Consider the following 16,368-nt stretch of genomic DNA (forward strand, 5'->3'; position numbering starts at 1 on the left):
ATAAGGGACATTTAAAGAGCGTTTATTAAAAGGAGACCGTGAATTTAGTGCTTTATTGAATTGGATAAACTGCATTGACACCAAATACCAAAACTAACAAGTGGAAGGCCTGCAGGAAAGGACATTAAAGGACAGTAAAACTATTGGTCAGTGAATTGCTTAGGTATTGTTACAGTACTGAAAGGTATTGTAATAATCTTTACAAATTCTCATAATCAAATTACTATTAAATATGTACAATTATTAACAAAACAAAAATTTAAAGAATTAATTGTATTGCTTTCAATGACCCAAAACTACTAATACCACTATTAATCTAATCTATAGTGTTATTAAGCAATTGGAATGTTCCTTTAAAATCGTATTATCTCAGATTACTGTACTGTACAACAGTGGCATCTGTTTCTTTCATTTGTTCCTTCATTCATTTAAAGTATTAGTAATTCAGTATTCACTACAGTGTTTTGCGTCAGATAATCGTCCTCTGCATGGGCCAAGACTAGCTTGCAGTGTAGGACTTTGCGGGGTTTAAGCAAGTTGTTGCACATTATTTAACAAGGTCTTTCATGATTCTCAGCGAGGAACCTCTATAGCCTCCACCGAAGTGGTTCCAGTGATTTAGGTAGTGAAAGAGTTGATACAGCTGATTCCGCTTTGCAAAACCCAAAGCCTTGGGGATCTTTTCATGGTAAGCTGAGTAAAAAGAGCTACCAAAGCCCCCGAACATCCCTGCAATGCCCAGCTCATACTCTGCATGGCCATAGAAGGAGGCTGGGTCAAAGATGACAGGGCCCTCTGAACACTCGGCCACGTTGCCTCCCCACAGGTCTCCATGGAGCAGGGCAGGAAACACCTCTACATCCGCAAACAACTGGGGAATTTTCAGCTGATCAAATGGGAAATATACAAGTGCAGAGTTAAGCGGTGGCATGTCCATCCTGAATGTAATCTGATGAGATTTCTATGTATTATCACAGATTCCCTTGTTACATTTACATTTAGTTATTTAGCAGACGCTCTTATCCAGAGCGACTTCCAGTAAGTACAGGGACATTCTCCCCAAGAGAATCTCTCTTGCCCCGAGGCAAGAAAGGTGAAGCGCCTTGCCCAAGGACACAATTTCATTTTGCACGGCCGGGAATTGAACCAACAACCTTCTGATTAATAGCCCGACTCCCTAACCACTCAGCCATCTGACCACTCGTGAAGTACAGTATTACCAACCTGCAGCTGGGCCCAAAGCTCTCTGGCCTCCCTGTCTCCACAAGACTGCTCAACCATGTTAAGCTGGTGCTGTAGTCTCTGCTGAGAGTAGAATGCCACCCAGTCATTCTGCCAGTCATTCTCCTGAAGAAATCAAAGGGAAAACAGGAAGACTGTCTATATTCTGAGACATTAGTATATGCATATGCTTAGTAGAGTACATCAAGTTTCTGTTGCTAAGTAACATACTTGAGGCAGGTACCCACAGCATGTGGGCACATGAAAGCCAAATTTGTCAATGACAGGTACGTCTGACCGTCCAGCTCCTTTACCTGTATGTGTGCACATGACAAGGATTGACCATCATGACACACAGACGTCACAGAATGTCTGCTACATTTTCATGACGTGTATTGCACTGTAGTGGGGATTTCTTATCATGGTCGTGGTATTGCTTGGGAGAACTACCAACTGTCTGTTGCTCATGAGTTAGTTTATCTCTCAGTCTCTGGTTGTGGAGATGCAAGTCAGCTAAACGCTCTCCCAGGTGTTTCGAGTGCCTGTGGAAATCCGTGCCAGGGATAACATTAGGGCAGTGCTGCTTATGAGTTGGTTTTAAAAATCCAGAACAGTATGATATTTGTGCTTACTTGCTAAGTCCTCTCATGTCAACATGCTCCATGACAAATGCAGTACCTCCTGTGTCAAGTTCAATCACTTTCACAGGCTTGGGTACTTGAACTGTTTCTGTCATAAGGATTGCATCCAGGCTTGCCATCTCGCCATCAAACATCAGTTTGGCCTGTAAGATGAAACAGGAGAATAAAATCACCAAAGTATGGCTTGTTGATGCTATTTAGGTATGCCAGCTGCAGTTAAAGACTATGGCTGTCACATCAATTAGTACAACATCTACAGTCCTTAGTCCTCATCCATCATCCTAACTGAATGGTTCTATTGTCAGTACAAATCCCTCTATTCACTGATTTGCTTGTGTCAGAAGTACATTTGATTTGTCCTTGGTTGCTTGCTTGTAACAGCTATGCTTTGAATTAAAAGTACTGTAGCCTATAGTTACATGAGAGAGAAAAGGATGACAAAGAAATCTAATAAAACATTGCATATGTATATATTGGTAATAAAGTAATGAAGAACCTGACTCTTGTGATTTATCTTCACAAACACTCTTCCGTTGTCAGTGTCATAACTCAGGCCCTCGCTGATGCAGCCACCACCTGAATGGCCAGTAGACTTCAGTATCGATGTTGACAACTCCTTCTTTAACTGAGCTTCCATGACTATTATTTTTTTTTAAATTAAATGCACCAGCAATTGTTCTCTATGTAGTTTTGTCAGCCTCGATTTTCGATTTCCACAACTTGTAGTACTGCTATGGTACGGGAGCTTATGTGTTGGCAGCTCTAAGTAGAAAGAGGATGGACTTATTAGCAGGGGACTTGCTAACCAATGTTTTGGTTCCGGATCACATGACAAACACATTGCCCAATAAGAAACACAACAGCAGTGATTGGTTTGTATTGGTCCTATTAGAGCACAGATCGTCTGGTCATATGGAAGTCTCCATGGTGTTCAAGAAAGCTTTAGTGCGATAGCCAGCTAAGAAGCTAGTTTGGTAGCTTGCTTGCTATCTAAACTGATAACTGGTTATCTCAAACTGTATTGACATATATTCATTTGTATGCAATGTGCTTGCTGCTTGGAGCCACGGGTGTTGGAAAGACATTGCTGTTAAAACGTTTACAAAATATCCTTTATATGATCTAGCGCATTCTGTACTGTACTGGACCGTTGTTGTCAGTTAGCTACAGTAACTAGAAGCTAGCACTGTAGTAGTACTACTAGCTACCTGTTTTCATTTCAATCGTCACCTCACATGTTCTTTAACGGGTCTTTTACAGCTCAGTTCGCGTGATGGGTCATTTGATTTAGGAGAACCTCCAGTTACTCTGCCCACGGTAAGCCTTGTTAAACTGGCCCCATTACTAGCCAAATTAGTTAGCTCACCACATCTGTTTGGATGCATGGTCTAAAATGACCAACTGAACAAGTACAGTAATATATTCCCTTAACCTACTAGGTTGGCACCAACTTAACAGATTTGATCCTGAAGAGGAAGAGGGTGACCGTGAGGGAGTTAGGAGGTTGCATGGGACCTATTTGGCCAAGCTACTTCACTGACTGCTCCTCTGTCATTGTAAGTTCAGGTTCTGGGACCGACATATACAATCACTATTATGTTGACAATGCTGTTTAATATAAATAAGTGGTATACTAGATGAAAATGCCCCCACGTTTTACAAGGTACTCATTCCAACATGATATATTTGAGGTAACTATGCAGATTCAGTGAGATCTGTGAATGTTTTTTTTTCTTCATAGTTCATGGTGGACTCTGCCAATATCATCCAGATATCTTCCTCCTGTATTCAGCTCTTGTCTGTTCTCTCGGCTGAGCCACTGCATAAAGCTTCTGTACTGGTCCTCTTTAACAAGAGGTGAGACTCCCACAACACACATTCCAGGGCACCAGTCTTCATTTCCTCTGATCTTGTTTAGTCCTCTGTGGAACTACCAGGGGTAGTACCTTTTGTTCTACCCAAGACTGACAGCATCTCTTTCTCCAGGGACCTCCCTTGCACGATGAGCCTCGTGGAAATGAAGTCACTTTTCAGGATGGATGATATCATCGCTTGTGCCTCTCAGCCAATAACAACACTTGAGCTTAGTGCTCGCTCTGGCCAAGGACTCCAAGGGGTGCTGAGCTGGCTGGACTCGACCGTTGGAGAGTGACCTTGTATCATCCCCCCTGATTCTCAGGGACATTTGTGCCACAAGGTTCTCAATGGTGTTGTTGTGCCAGTTTCGGAGGCATCCTCATCTTCAACACAAAGAAAGCGATACTGCAAATATCATTGCCTGGTATCTTGTACTTTTTATGCGATTATGGTGTTTTAAAACACTGCCATTTGATGCCATATCATATTCTAGTCATATTCCAGCAAGTAAATTATGCATGTATCATCCATACATTATACACCTGTATTACACATGAGGGATGTACATAACAATTATGAACAGGTGTATGACCAAAGTATTTTGGTCTGGGGCATTAAAAACAAATTGACAATACATGCATTGTCAATGCTGGCCTGCAGGGGGCAACACTGTCTAAATATTTAATTGTGCTTTTTCATGTTTTATGAAGTATTTGAAAATAAATAGTGATGTCATGAACACGGTTTTGTACATGTTATATTGAATGGTGAAAATAAATGTTATCAAAGCAATGAAAATATGTAAAAATAAACAATGAATTGCACATATTGGTTAATTATAGCCATTATATTTCATGAGAATCAGTGTTTCACAAGCAACAAGCAATTTTAAAAAATCAGGATTTTTCTAAAATTCTATGAAGTTGCCTCTTGCTGGAAAATACCCAATGTATATTTACTTTAACCCCACAGTCCCATTCTATTACAATAGAAGCAAACGTCAGCCTCATTCTCACCAGTACTCTTCGAGCAACAATCCACCAACTCCTTTGAGCATTGAACATTATTACTGCAATAAAGGGAATTAAAACCATGTGTCATTATCTGGATGGGTCTGTTGGCAGGCCTCTATGCATTGTGTCGTCAGTAGTAAGTCAAACAGAAGAGGGCCCAGGGACCTGACAGTGCAGCTCAGCAGAGGGGCAGGTGGGTTAGCCCAGGGCGTTCTGGGCCATCAGTCAGATAAACAGGCATATCTGGTATACAATCAGTGGCTGGATCAAGCGCAATGTGGTCCAATCAGGAAAAGCAGGAAGAGTGGACATGTGACTTGAAGTTGAGAAAAAGATCCACACGTTCTCACTAAACAGTAGCCTAGTACTGTGGCATCAACATGTCTAATTCAACTGTGCTTTTTTAGCAATGAATGTACCTGGACAGATGCTTGTAGCAGAAGTAAATGAGGATTGTGTTATGGCCTTATGATAAGATTCTACATGACATTGTCCTCTATTGCAACACACTCGCCGAAAGGCCTTCCTCTGTCACTCCTTCCTACACAGAAGGAACAAGACAGGGTGTGATCACAGAGAGAACAGTTCAGCAGGCAGCAATCTAAGGGTTACAGTATCATGGCCCATATTAAAAAAAAAACTAAACCAAATGATTTCAGTTCAGAGTTCCAGTTGAGTCTGAGGTTGGCTTCAAGAATGCAACCGTATCTCCACTCTCCCTCCGAGTTTTGGTCCAGTCCATTTGGACCTCATAGGAAGGGGTTCTGACTGTGCTGTTCAGCCTGCTGGTTCAGAGTCGTCGCTTGGAAGAGGGGCAGAAGGGGCTGGGGCAGGTTCCCAGGCATGTCCTGGCCGGGCTGGGTGGGGTGGGTGAGGGAGGAGGGCAGACTTGAAGGCTGGTGGCTGGCGGGCAGGGGCAAGGAGGCGCTGTAGGGGAGGGAGCTGGCTGGAGGCACGGGGGAGGTGGAGCTGGGACGCATCTGATTCAGGGTCAGGCGGGGTTGTTCACTTTGGAATGGGTTGGTCGCCGAGGGTGCACTCAGTCCTACGGAGAAACAGGAAGTAGGTGTTTACTTGACATAGTACACGTGCGTCGTTGTGTGCTGGATCGGAGAGGCGGGAGAGTGCGTGTGCTCGTGCTGACCTGACAGGAAGGGGTTCTTGGTCTTGGCTGGGGGGTTAGCCGGAATCAGGATGTCCAGGTTGACCAGCGAGGCTGCGGTGGGATCCAGGAAGGCCTCGGGGGTCCGACAGGTCCGTGGACTGGGGGCGGCCAGACTTTCACCCAGGCGGGACAGGTCAAAGATCTCTGGACTGCCCCCACCTCGCCCATTCATATTCACTTGACCCCCGTCCATGGCCTCATCGAACAAGTCTCCGTCTACAAAGATGCAGGGATGAAAGCAGGGAGTCAGACATGAATTCACTGTGAGCAAGGGGGCTTAGGGAGACAGTCCCAGCCCTTTTTATACCGCTACTCACCCGAGGGGCTCCCAGGTCGAGAAGGGACTTTAGCTGCCATACCAGTGAAGGGATCTACAGCCGTCGCACCTGAAACAACGCACCGTGGTGAGATAAGACATTAGCCTCTATATCCCCGAAAATGTCCGAATGCGTCCCAGAGGCGGTGGCACCTGTGTCGGCAGGGGAGGCCCAGGGTTGGGTGCTGGAGGCAGAGCCGAGGTTGGGTTTGGGGCTGGGTGCACTGTGCGGGGCCTCCCATGGATCCGGAGGGGACCGCGTGTGCTCCCAGGGAGGAACTGGGCTGCTGGAGGCCGGAGGTGCCATCCAGGGTATTTCTATCCCCGGGGCAGAGGAGCGTGCATCCACTGCACCGAAACAGAGGAACGACAAATGAGGTTTTCCACAGCAATCGCGTTAACCGGGCCACATGGCGGTTGAAGCTCCCTATCTGATCGCGGGTGTGTGTGTGTGTGTGGATGATTTGCTAACACAGGAATGCGTTACGTCATTAATCCATTTGGGAGCAGTGAAACATTTAGTTGGGTTGGACGGCGTGACTGTCGTGTCTGAGGTCATGCCGGAGCAGGAAGAGGGGTGTGTTAGCAGAGCTAGCGCCCAGTCTCACCCAGGGAGTCCCAGGGGTCAGAGCTGGCCAGACGGGCAGCCCCTCCGGATAGGTCCCAGGGCGGGCGACTAGGGGACGCTTCAGAGGCCACCGCAAAAACATCGACAAGGTCCTTCATGGCCGACTAAGCACACAAAAGGGAACAGGATCTTGAAGCTCACAAGCAAGTATTTTTTTGCACTGCGCTACGATTGCTGTATTAAAAAGGCTATAGCGCACAAAGTATTGTTGCAGGAACACGTCATTTATTGATGGATGTTTGTCAACTTGAATTCTCTTGAGCAACAGTCGCCTGAATAGGTGTGGTATATTGGCACTGCTGACACAAAGGGAGTATGGAGTTTGGTGTACACTGTTCCTACCCCGCCTCCAGTGGACTGCATCTCTCTCTTGCTCTCCTCAAGAGCTTTCTGGAGCAACGACTCGTCTCCCTGGCGACTCCGTTGCTCCTGACAACGAACACATACACACGCACACAGACAGACAGAAGCCTGTCGTCATGACAATGCTTTGGGCAAAGCTCACTCTCTCTGAATCGTCCACACCCCAAGACATATAGCGACAGAAACAAACATGCTGGACAACACACAGCAACACATGTCTGAGAAAAGGACCATGTGAGGAGAGAGAAAGATAGAGGAATCCTCTGGTCAGAGAGGGGAGCGAGCAGTCAAGCACAAGTGACTTGGTGAGTGTTCCCATTGTGCTTACCTGGCAGAAAGACTTTACAAGAGACAGAGAAAGAGGGGGATAGAGACGAGTGAGGGATGGAGAAAGAGAGACAGAGGTACAAACCAAAGCAGTAACAGTGAGTACAGCGGAAGCCCAGACTGTTGAAACATTAAAGAGAGAGAGAGACGGGGAGAGAGAGAGAGAGAGAGAGAGAGAAAGACAGAGAGAGAGAGAGAGAAACAGACAGAGAGACAGAGAGAGAGGATATGAGCAGCCAGAGAAGACGAGGAGGAGGGAGGCTTGGAGGAGTGCTGTTAAAGGACCAGAGGGGGTTAGGTCGAGCTAGAGGACCTCGGAGCCCAGAGGGAGGATGCTCAGTGACAGCCAGGGGGCGCTACCTGCTGGTGCTCCTCTTTGCTCAGGCTCAGGGCTATCTGGAGCTGCGCGTCTTCATCCATATCCAAGGCAACCGGAGGGCGAGGGGCGGGCTGTGAGGGCGTCAATTAGTGGAAGGGGTGGGGGTGTACAATCAGTCACTTTTGTATAGATGAAAGCACAACCTTTCTCAATAATCTCCCTATTGCATGCAAGCCACTCTACGGGGGGAGGAGCTTGCCCGGCAGTCCAATCAGGGCAAAAGGCGTGGACTGTCCTTTAGCAAGTTCCCTGCAGAGGGACAGGCCCATGCAGCCAAACTATAGTAGAGACCAGAGAGGCTGAGGAGGGAGGGGAATGTCATACCATTGGTCTAACAAAGAGGGACACAGAGCGTTGTTGGTTAGTGGAAGAGAAAGGATGCAGCCTTGTCTGCTGAGAGAGAGAGAGAGAGAGAGAGAGAGAGAGAGAGAGAGAGAGAGAGAGAGAGAGAGAGAGAGAGAGAGAGGGCGCATAGTGCTTTGCCGGTCGGGAATGGGGGGGTGGAGGGGTGGGTAGAGACCCAAGCTGGAGAGGAGAAAGGGTGAGTCGCACACGCATGCGCTACTCTGAGGGACACATCAACAGACGTTGGACATGTGTCTCAGAGCGGAGGGCCGTGAGGTAAGAGGGGGTCGGGTTAGGGACCGGGCGGTGCAGGGGCCGGGCTCCCGCATCGCTGTACCTTCTGGGCCTCCTCCTTGCTGAGGCTCATAGCGATCTGGAGCTGGGTCTGCTCGTCAATATCCACGGGAGGGGGAGGCGGCTAGAGTCAAGGGGGAGGAGTTAAGAGGAGGACCGATGGAATTGGTAGCCTATGGTTCAGCAGAAGGCCCTTTGGTGGATTCAGACAGGAGGAGTTGCACTGCTCCACTTGATAAACACTTCCAGAGGGATGACGGACAGTCTTACATACAGTAGACCGTTTTCACACAGTACATAAGTAGTAAAAGGGGAATGTAAGATAGCGGTATAATACTAGTATAATACTGCTAATAATACAGTTTCCATATCTGACAAGGGCCTCGGTTTTGTTCTGGCCTTGTGTGCACATTAACCTGCAACAAAACCCAACATTACTCTCCCCATACACTCACAAAGGGCATCCAATGCCCTTGCTATCAATATGAGTTCTGGCAGCCAGGCTAGGCTGATGAGCAGGGGATCAATGCAAACATCCTGTCTATTCCCTCGTTCACTCTGCAGTCACCCCTGAGCATCAGCCCCTTTGATTGGCTAGAGTTCCGTTATCGACCGAATCAGAGGCAGAGAGGGGATGATATTGCTTTCCATTACGGGCTACGGGAAATGTAGGCCTCTTAGAGCAGGGGTCCTCAAACGTTTTGGGGCCAGAGACCCCTTACAGGGGCGAACATTTTCCAAAGACCCCACCGTAGGCGTAACACCCATTCAGCATCCCCTTTGTGCTCTTAACTGGACACAATATGCTTGTTTTATTGGTGCAAATGGTCCCCATCTGTAGATTCTAATATATTTTTAACGTTTTAATGATTCAGCACAATTTATAATATATAATGTTATAATATGTGGCAAATGATTTTGCGGACCCCTTGGCTATGGTTCGCGGACCCCACTTTGAGAACCGACCTGTCTTAGAGTACAGACTGATGGTTGAGGAGGGGGGGGGGGGGGAGGGAGGGAGGGAGGGAGGGAGGGAGGGGGTGCTGAGCTCTGTCGGACATGGAGTCTGAGTGGGAGGCTGCCTTGTCTACTGCATTCCCACACAGCGTGGCGTCAGCCACAGTGGACAAGCCTCCTTTCTCAGTGTCAGGGTTAGGGTCCGAACCTTATTCTTGGTCTATGTCTGACAGACAGGAGGATGTCTATGTGCGTGTGCATGTGTGTGTGTGTGTTATACCTTTTCAGTCTCCTCTCGGCTCATGGCCAAGGCCAGCTGCAGCTGTAGCTCCTCCTCCCCGCTGGTCTGGGGGCGGGCCTGCTCCAGGTCGGAGGCTACATGAGGAGAAGAGGAGGAGGCTGAGGCCCCGAGGAAGAGCAGGTGTGGGGGGGGGGGGGGGGATTTGGAAGCAAAAAAAATGAGTAATAGGGAGAGAAGGGAGAGGGAGGAAATAGGGAATGGGAAAGAGACACAGAGGGGGAGAAAGAGGACAAAGAGAGACTCGCATTAGTCTGGATTTTAAGAGCAAACTTAAAAGTGAGTTGGCGCTGGTTTTGCATGTTAATTCTGTGGTCCAATGCCTGTTGTTCCAGGCCTGGCTGGCATTGCTTGCCACGGTCTATCTAACTCTGCCTACACTGCGAACAATGGGGTTTCTGTGTGAGGTGATGGGGTTGGCGGAGGGGGAAGAGCAGAAAGAGGCGGTGGAGTGGGGCCTACGTTATTACCCCGAATCCCCTTGGTCTGTTCCAGGACACTAGGAGACAGGCCTAGGTTTGGGGGGGGGAGGGGGCTGGGGAGGAGGAATGGCAGTGTACGCAGGAATGGCAGTCTGGATGGCAGGCAGGCAGCGGGTCAGGGACGGCTATGGGAGGGTAGCAGGGCAGACGTTGGCACAGCGAGGTCTCTGAACCCCCCAATCATTTCCACTGCGCTGCCCCTCAATGCCTGGGCTGGAATGTACGCGGGCGGGCGAGCTGCTGCTGCCAACCTCATGACCCCCACCCACTCCATCCATCAGACCCCTATCAAACCCTCAGCCACAGGCTGGCAACCGGGCCGTACTCCCCCCCCCCCCCCCCCCCCCCCCCCCCCCCCCCAAAGACCAACAGCCACTCAATCACACAACCCTCCTCTAACGCTTAAGAGATCGACCAAAAAACATCTACTGGCCATCAGCCTCGGCCTACTTGAAAGGACGGCAAATCGGTTTTCGTCCCAAACTATTTCTTTGTGGGCCCTGCTAATTACCAGTGTGTGACGTGTGTAATAGATCCATAATCTGAGGTCACATATGTAGCCTAGAGAGCACTGCAGCTGCCCCAAAAGTCAACAGTAAGAACGTTTCCATGGTATTGTTTGAAAGAGTGTGCCAAATCAAACAGTTTGGTATGTCTGTTCTCATGGAGAAAAATCCTCTGACTCCTATTTGCAACATGGGAGGCCTGGTTCTGGTCCGTAAGGATTCCAATCAAGCAGAAAACCCAGTGGAGCAGAACAGCAACGGGGACATAGGTTAAGGTTCAGGTGCATAGTGGGGCAAAGTAGTGACAAGCATAATGATATCAGCTGTCAGCCTCTCTCTCTTTTGGGAAAATACAACAATAACACAGTGACTCACGTCCTACTGAAAGCACAGGAATCCCCCTCATGGCAAAAACCACACACAAGCTAGAAGACATAAGTGTTCACACACATATAATATAATGACACTGTATGTATTTTGGTACTTGGCAGGTTTTGTTCTTGTATACTATATGTTTATTGTTATGCACCACCAAAGCAAACGACTTATATATGACCAAATAACTTAATTGCCAAAACCTACTTGGCAGTTAAGCCGTTTCTGATTCTAAATATATCTCATAGCAGCCCAGACATCAGATGGTAATGGCCACAGCTGCTGTGTATATGTAAACACACCAAGCACAGCTTCCTCTAGTCGCTATCTGGTCACTAGACATCCCTGGCCAGTGATGCAGGCAGAGGGACCCCTCGAGGTTTCACATCACTGTCCTCCTGTATGGAACAACTGCTACCGCACAAAAGCTTACAGCCCGTCAACACAGAGCACAGTGCATGGGACCCACGTGAGAGCTGTGACACAGAGAAACAATCACCGCCACCCCCCCCCCTCCCCAGCCCCAACCCCCTCCCACCCCCCCCTCCCCAGCCCCAACCCCCTCCCACCCCCCACCCCCCTTTTCATTGTCATTCCTGTTTAGCTGGCACGAATGAGAGCTGGAGAATGAGAAGAATGCAGATGTTGTCTACGACCATACCAAAGCATAGGAAAGGAGCAGAGAGACTGACAAACATTGAGCTGTGAAAAGAATGGAGAAAGAGGGACTACGGAAGGATGACTTGTCATAGTCCTTATGTCAGCAGCTGGAACCACAATAGTTTGATTATGACCTTTGATCTACTGTCCAGTGACTGCTTGATGTAGCCATCTGCTAAAAATAATTATATCTGTTTGTCATTTGGTTTTTTTTAAGAACAAAAGAAAAGGAACCCCAAAAAACTGCTGACACATTATCTGTGAATCGTCAAGTGGATGTAGGTTAATAGCTATTAAGATGGCGACTGGAAAAACAAGATCAAGCAGGCCGTGGTTTGTGTCATAGCCAGTCATCTCTGCAGTCATTCTCCAAAAACAGTCAAAAACAAATGAGTGAGTCTCACCCAAAATCACCATGAGTCAAGTCTCTACAAGGAAGCAGGAGATAGAATGACAAGATTCAGATGAGACTAAGAAGATGTTAAACGGTATGGTAGTAATACAAAATAGACATGTATGTACAGAATATGACATGAGGATGTACAGAAAGTCCCTAAAACTCCCAGTAAAGCTGTGTGTGTGTGTGTATGTGTGTGTGTGTGTGTGTGAGTGTGCGCGGTCATAAATAACATGCCTATGTGTGCGAATAGTCACAGCTAGATGCCACTCACAGTTGAAGGAGGAGGGTGACCCTCTGGACCTGCCAAACTCATCCCCGTACAGAGCTGCCATGCTGGGCTGGCTGGTGCGGCGCCCTGGGTACGGGGGTGGCAGAGAACCAGAGCCCAACCCAGCTGCAGCTCCTGCCATTCTCTCCTTGGTTTTCAAGGCCTGGGTCCTCTCCTGCTTCAGCTTGTCGTCGTCCCTCATCAAGGTGACCAGCTGCTTGGCCTTCTCCCTCACGTTGACGCCCTGGTCACGGCCATCCCGGTCGGTGAACTGGAAGTCTCTCAGAGTCTGGATGGTGAAGATGTTCTCCCGGCACTGCTGGGCCACGCGCTCCGAGCCCGTCTTGATCAGGTAATCCAGCAGCGTCAGGGCCTTGTAGACGTGGCGCCAGTTCTTGCCGTGGTCGTTGAGGCGCTTCCAGATCATTCCCATCACCTCGGTGAAGGCCACCACGTTGAAGGTGAGGTCGGAAATTTCCGACATGAGCGAGCTAGGGGGGCCCCAGGGGTCGTTCGAGGTGGCCTCGCGTACCTTGATCTCCGCCTCGGAGTAGTTGTTGACCATGTTTTTCATCTGCCGACGTAGAGAGGAGGTCTGCATGGTGGCGCTAGGGGTGGGGGTTCTCACAGGTGCCGGGTAGAGTACAGTATCAGTGGTCCAGCCACTAGTTTTCTCTTTGATAACTGGAGGAGGACACTATTACAGAAGTCAGTTCAGAAGGGGGATGGAATGGGGCCGTCCTCCTCTAGGCAAGTTCAGTGAGTTCCTGGTGTGTGAGAGAATATTTAAACAGTTGGACATACACCGATTATTATCTGGTCAAAGTCTTGTTAAGTTCAAAACAGGCAGTAAGTGAAACTGAAATGGTTCTATAACAACTTGACCCAGGCACCAGTAGGCCTTCTTTATCATGTTAGCCCTTATATTACATGTCTGCATAATATAACATTCACTTGGAAGTATTTTCCATTTGAAAACACCTCGCACATTCCTCTCTCCATTCAGGAGCCGACTGCGGAAGGAGAGAGGGACAGCTCAGCACCTCCCAGTAATGTGAAACACAACACCTGGACTCAGTTTTCCCTGAGAGAAATTTTACTGAGACAGTAAGAGAACTGTGGGAGCCGGCCACACTAGATCTTCCCTGAGTAAGCAAAGATGAGCTGTGCCCGTCAGCCATTTTGAACATGAATCATCAAAGGAGGCTGCTTTTGACAGGAGGACAAACATTTGTAGAAGAAGGGACTTGACCGCAGGGGGCATGACCCAGTGTTGCTAGTGAATTAATCCAATACATTTTCCTTTGAACCAAGTGTTATCATAACAGAAGTCGTCCTATCTCCTGTTTGGCTGAGGTGAAAGGATTAACATTGCAGCACTGGGGCCTCTCAGGGTTCAGTTATACCTATAAAAGTCTTGCAACAAACCAGTTTCACTGTTGTGACTATACATGCATATACACCCTCCTTCATTACAGAAATGTCTTATTTAAAAAATGTGCTAGGAAGGCATAATGTCCTACTGAAATGTGGGCATCGAACTATATACAGTATATTATTTAACCCGAGGCACCAGTAACTTTCCACTCTGAATTTTGCCTTAGCCATTAAACACAGAGCCTTGATGAATGCACATGCAGGATCAGTCCCATAACAGTGTACTGGCATGGGTTAGCATTTCTCAAATGTTTAACTCAAAGTCCTCTGAGGTAGTAATGAGAGGCTTTGTGGTTGTGCATGCTGTGTTATTGACTCCTATTGATTTACTTGTAACCCCTTTGACCATATTGGCCTTGTGAGTACAACAGACACTATCATTTACAGTAGAGCTAGGATAAATACAAAACCAAAGTACAGTTGGAATCTTAGGTTGACAACGGTAGTACCTCATCTATTCTGGGGCAGCATTAGGGCAGTATCAGATAAGTGTACTGTAAGAGCACAAAAATAAACTGATGACTGAACAAACATCCCAGAATGCTTCTTGGGTCAGCTGACCATGGTCAGAATCTCAAGTGGTAGAGGCCCCAGTCCAGCTTTCAGCTCATCCAACACCAACTGGCACCCAAACAAGACTAGGAGAAATTTCTCAAATTCCTGTCTTAAAGCCTTGGACAGGAAATATCTATAAAATGGTCGGACAGTATGCAACGGAGTCCTGAAACTGGACAGGGAGGAGACAGTAGGGCAAGATGGACGAAGTGCCATAATGGTGGCTGATCATTCTCACAGTACACACCTTAGTTTCTCTGTGTTACCCACTCAAGTGAAATACAATCATGAAGGCTGAACTTTCTATAGATTAGTATCAAGTGTCACACATAAGATATGTTCAAAGACGATATGTAAGAGGGCCTATAGCTAGATGTCCCTGTCATCAACAACCCCAAACTTTTTCACTGTTTCAGATGTAATACTGCTCTTATCTTTTGAGTGTGTTTAATCTGCAATCTCCAAGGTTGGCCATGACCTTCACATGCAAAACTAAAACAATACTAGCGTTGTCTATTACTAGAAGTATCCTTATCTATATAATTATAGTGCATTTGAGTCTGGTCTCATTAGATACTGCAGTATAAACTACAATATATTGTAAATCCCTTCATATCTTATCCCTTTTACTATGTTATAATAAATAACATAACGCATGTTCCGTGTACTTATGTACTGACTCAATGTTATACTTTTGATGTCTCTGGACAATATCAAAATAGGATGTGTCTAAGCTAAGTGTTAAGTTGTAGGCTATTCTGAAGTAGCTTTTCACTTTCGTTCTCGAGTTTAAGTATCAAACTGGGTCGAACGAACCGACATCATGCAGCAATAACCTACTACATTGCGTCAAATACGACAACCGAAGACCAGAACTGCGAGACCAGTCAAAGTGCATAACCGTGACTCAGCTTTGGTTGGAAGAGGTAAATTGATGACGAAAAGCCAATAAAACCAGCTAAATCACGATTTACTAACCAGCGGATGGTATCACTTACCTCTCACATTGCGCGTCATTGGCGTCCCAACTTATGAGACCAGGTCGATTGAAACGCCTTTTCCCGACATCTTTCGTGGCTTGAAAATAAACCCACGGCGCAAAGGTGGTTAATACACAAAAGAAAAAATCTACTGATAAATTGAAGGTGTTTACAATGTCCCGAGATTGAAACTGAATTATAGGGGGAGCTGGTAGTAGGTGTCCGACAGAAAGTTTGGTTTGCGTAATAACACACAAGCGCCAGGTTTGCAAAGGGCACAGAACCCCCCAATGCACACACAGTAAAAATGGAACGTGAAAGAGGGAGGTAAAATAGGGAGGGGTGCGCGGTGCCTGCAGAGTCAGACTTAACCCATTCGCTGCCTGTTGGCAACCCGGCACGAAAGCCAAATTTGGCTTGACAGAGGCAAGTGATGGAATGATACTGGATGGTCCAGACTCCAGACACTGTGGGTCCGGTCCATTATCATTAGTATCATATTTGTCTGTTTATTTCCCTGCCATTTTCTTTTAGTTTTTTCGTTTTTCTTTAATGGGAAAAAACATAATGGATATTTTCAGTTTTTGCATCAAGATAAGGTGTGCTGCAAATGAATAACATTCAAAAGTAATTGAAACCACTGAAATATAGATTACAATTAATGGTTGGGAAATATTCATGGCCATGTCAAAGTGATGTCCATAGTAATGGTAGAAGTTAATGTTCCTAAGGGAACACCTCATTTCCTCCCTCTTATACCTTGTTCCTCTTTGCTGTGTGTTCTACTGTTTACTTATTCATTTCCAGTAATGGGCTGTTGATGTCACATCCTATGCATAATACAAAGCTCATCGTCTGTTTTTATTTCACCTCAGTGGAATTGTACATTCTTTTTTAATAA

The 16,368-nt window shown here is 46.9% G+C and overlaps 3 protein-coding genes across 4 annotated transcripts; 1 reads left to right on the plus strand and 2 right to left on the minus strand.

The window, feature by feature from the left end:
- Nucleotides 1-39: 39 nt before the first annotated feature.
- Nucleotides 40-2,644, minus strand: fn3krp (fructosamine 3 kinase related protein). Its single transcript, XM_084678951.1, has 6 exons — nucleotides 2,359-2,644; nucleotides 1,854-2,005; nucleotides 1,672-1,763; nucleotides 1,453-1,535; nucleotides 1,225-1,347; nucleotides 40-886 (listed from the first exon to the last, which is right to left on the minus strand). Exons 1-6 carry the CDS (start codon nucleotides 2,497-2,499, stop codon nucleotides 548-550), a joined length of 930 nt encoding a protein of 309 aa, XP_084535077.1. The 5' UTR covers nucleotides 2,500-2,644; the 3' UTR covers nucleotides 40-547.
- Nucleotides 2,645-2,779: 135 nt separating this feature from the next.
- On the plus strand, nucleotides 2,780-4,021 carry arl16 (ADP-ribosylation factor-like 16). Its single transcript, XM_084678952.1, has 5 exons — nucleotides 2,780-2,968; nucleotides 3,121-3,179; nucleotides 3,302-3,418; nucleotides 3,604-3,719; nucleotides 3,849-4,021. The coding sequence occupies exons 1-5, from the start codon at nucleotides 2,908-2,910 to the stop codon at nucleotides 4,012-4,014; spliced, it is 519 nt and encodes a 172-aa protein (XP_084535078.1). The 5' UTR covers nucleotides 2,780-2,907; the 3' UTR covers nucleotides 4,015-4,021.
- A 526-nt stretch (nucleotides 4,022-4,547) lies between these two features.
- Nucleotides 4,548-15,755, minus strand: epn3a (epsin 3a). Of its 2 annotated transcripts, XM_084678949.1 has the most exons (11): nucleotides 15,486-15,755; nucleotides 12,499-13,262; nucleotides 9,787-9,905; nucleotides 8,593-8,673; nucleotides 7,892-7,981; nucleotides 7,184-7,270; nucleotides 6,822-6,945; nucleotides 6,367-6,561; nucleotides 6,215-6,283; nucleotides 5,877-6,113; nucleotides 4,548-5,777 (listed from the first exon to the last, which is right to left on the minus strand). In XM_084678949.1, exons 2-11 carry the CDS (start codon nucleotides 13,094-13,096, stop codon nucleotides 5,482-5,484), a joined length of 1,896 nt encoding a protein of 631 aa, XP_084535075.1. In that variant the 5' UTR covers nucleotides 13,097-13,262; nucleotides 15,486-15,755; the 3' UTR covers nucleotides 4,548-5,481. The 2 variants fall into 2 exon arrangements, with proteins under 2 accessions (XP_084535075.1, XP_084535076.1); XM_084678950.1 differs by lacking the exon at nucleotides 8,593-8,673.
- Nucleotides 15,756-16,368: the final 613 nt, after the last annotated feature.

The sequence above is a fragment of the Hypomesus nipponensis genome, chromosome 17, assembly GCF_054491055.1.
Source record: "Hypomesus nipponensis isolate SF chromosome 17, ASM5449105v1, whole genome shotgun sequence".
In the NCBI taxonomy this organism is placed as follows: domain Eukaryota; kingdom Metazoa; phylum Chordata; class Actinopteri; order Osmeriformes; family Osmeridae; genus Hypomesus; species Hypomesus nipponensis.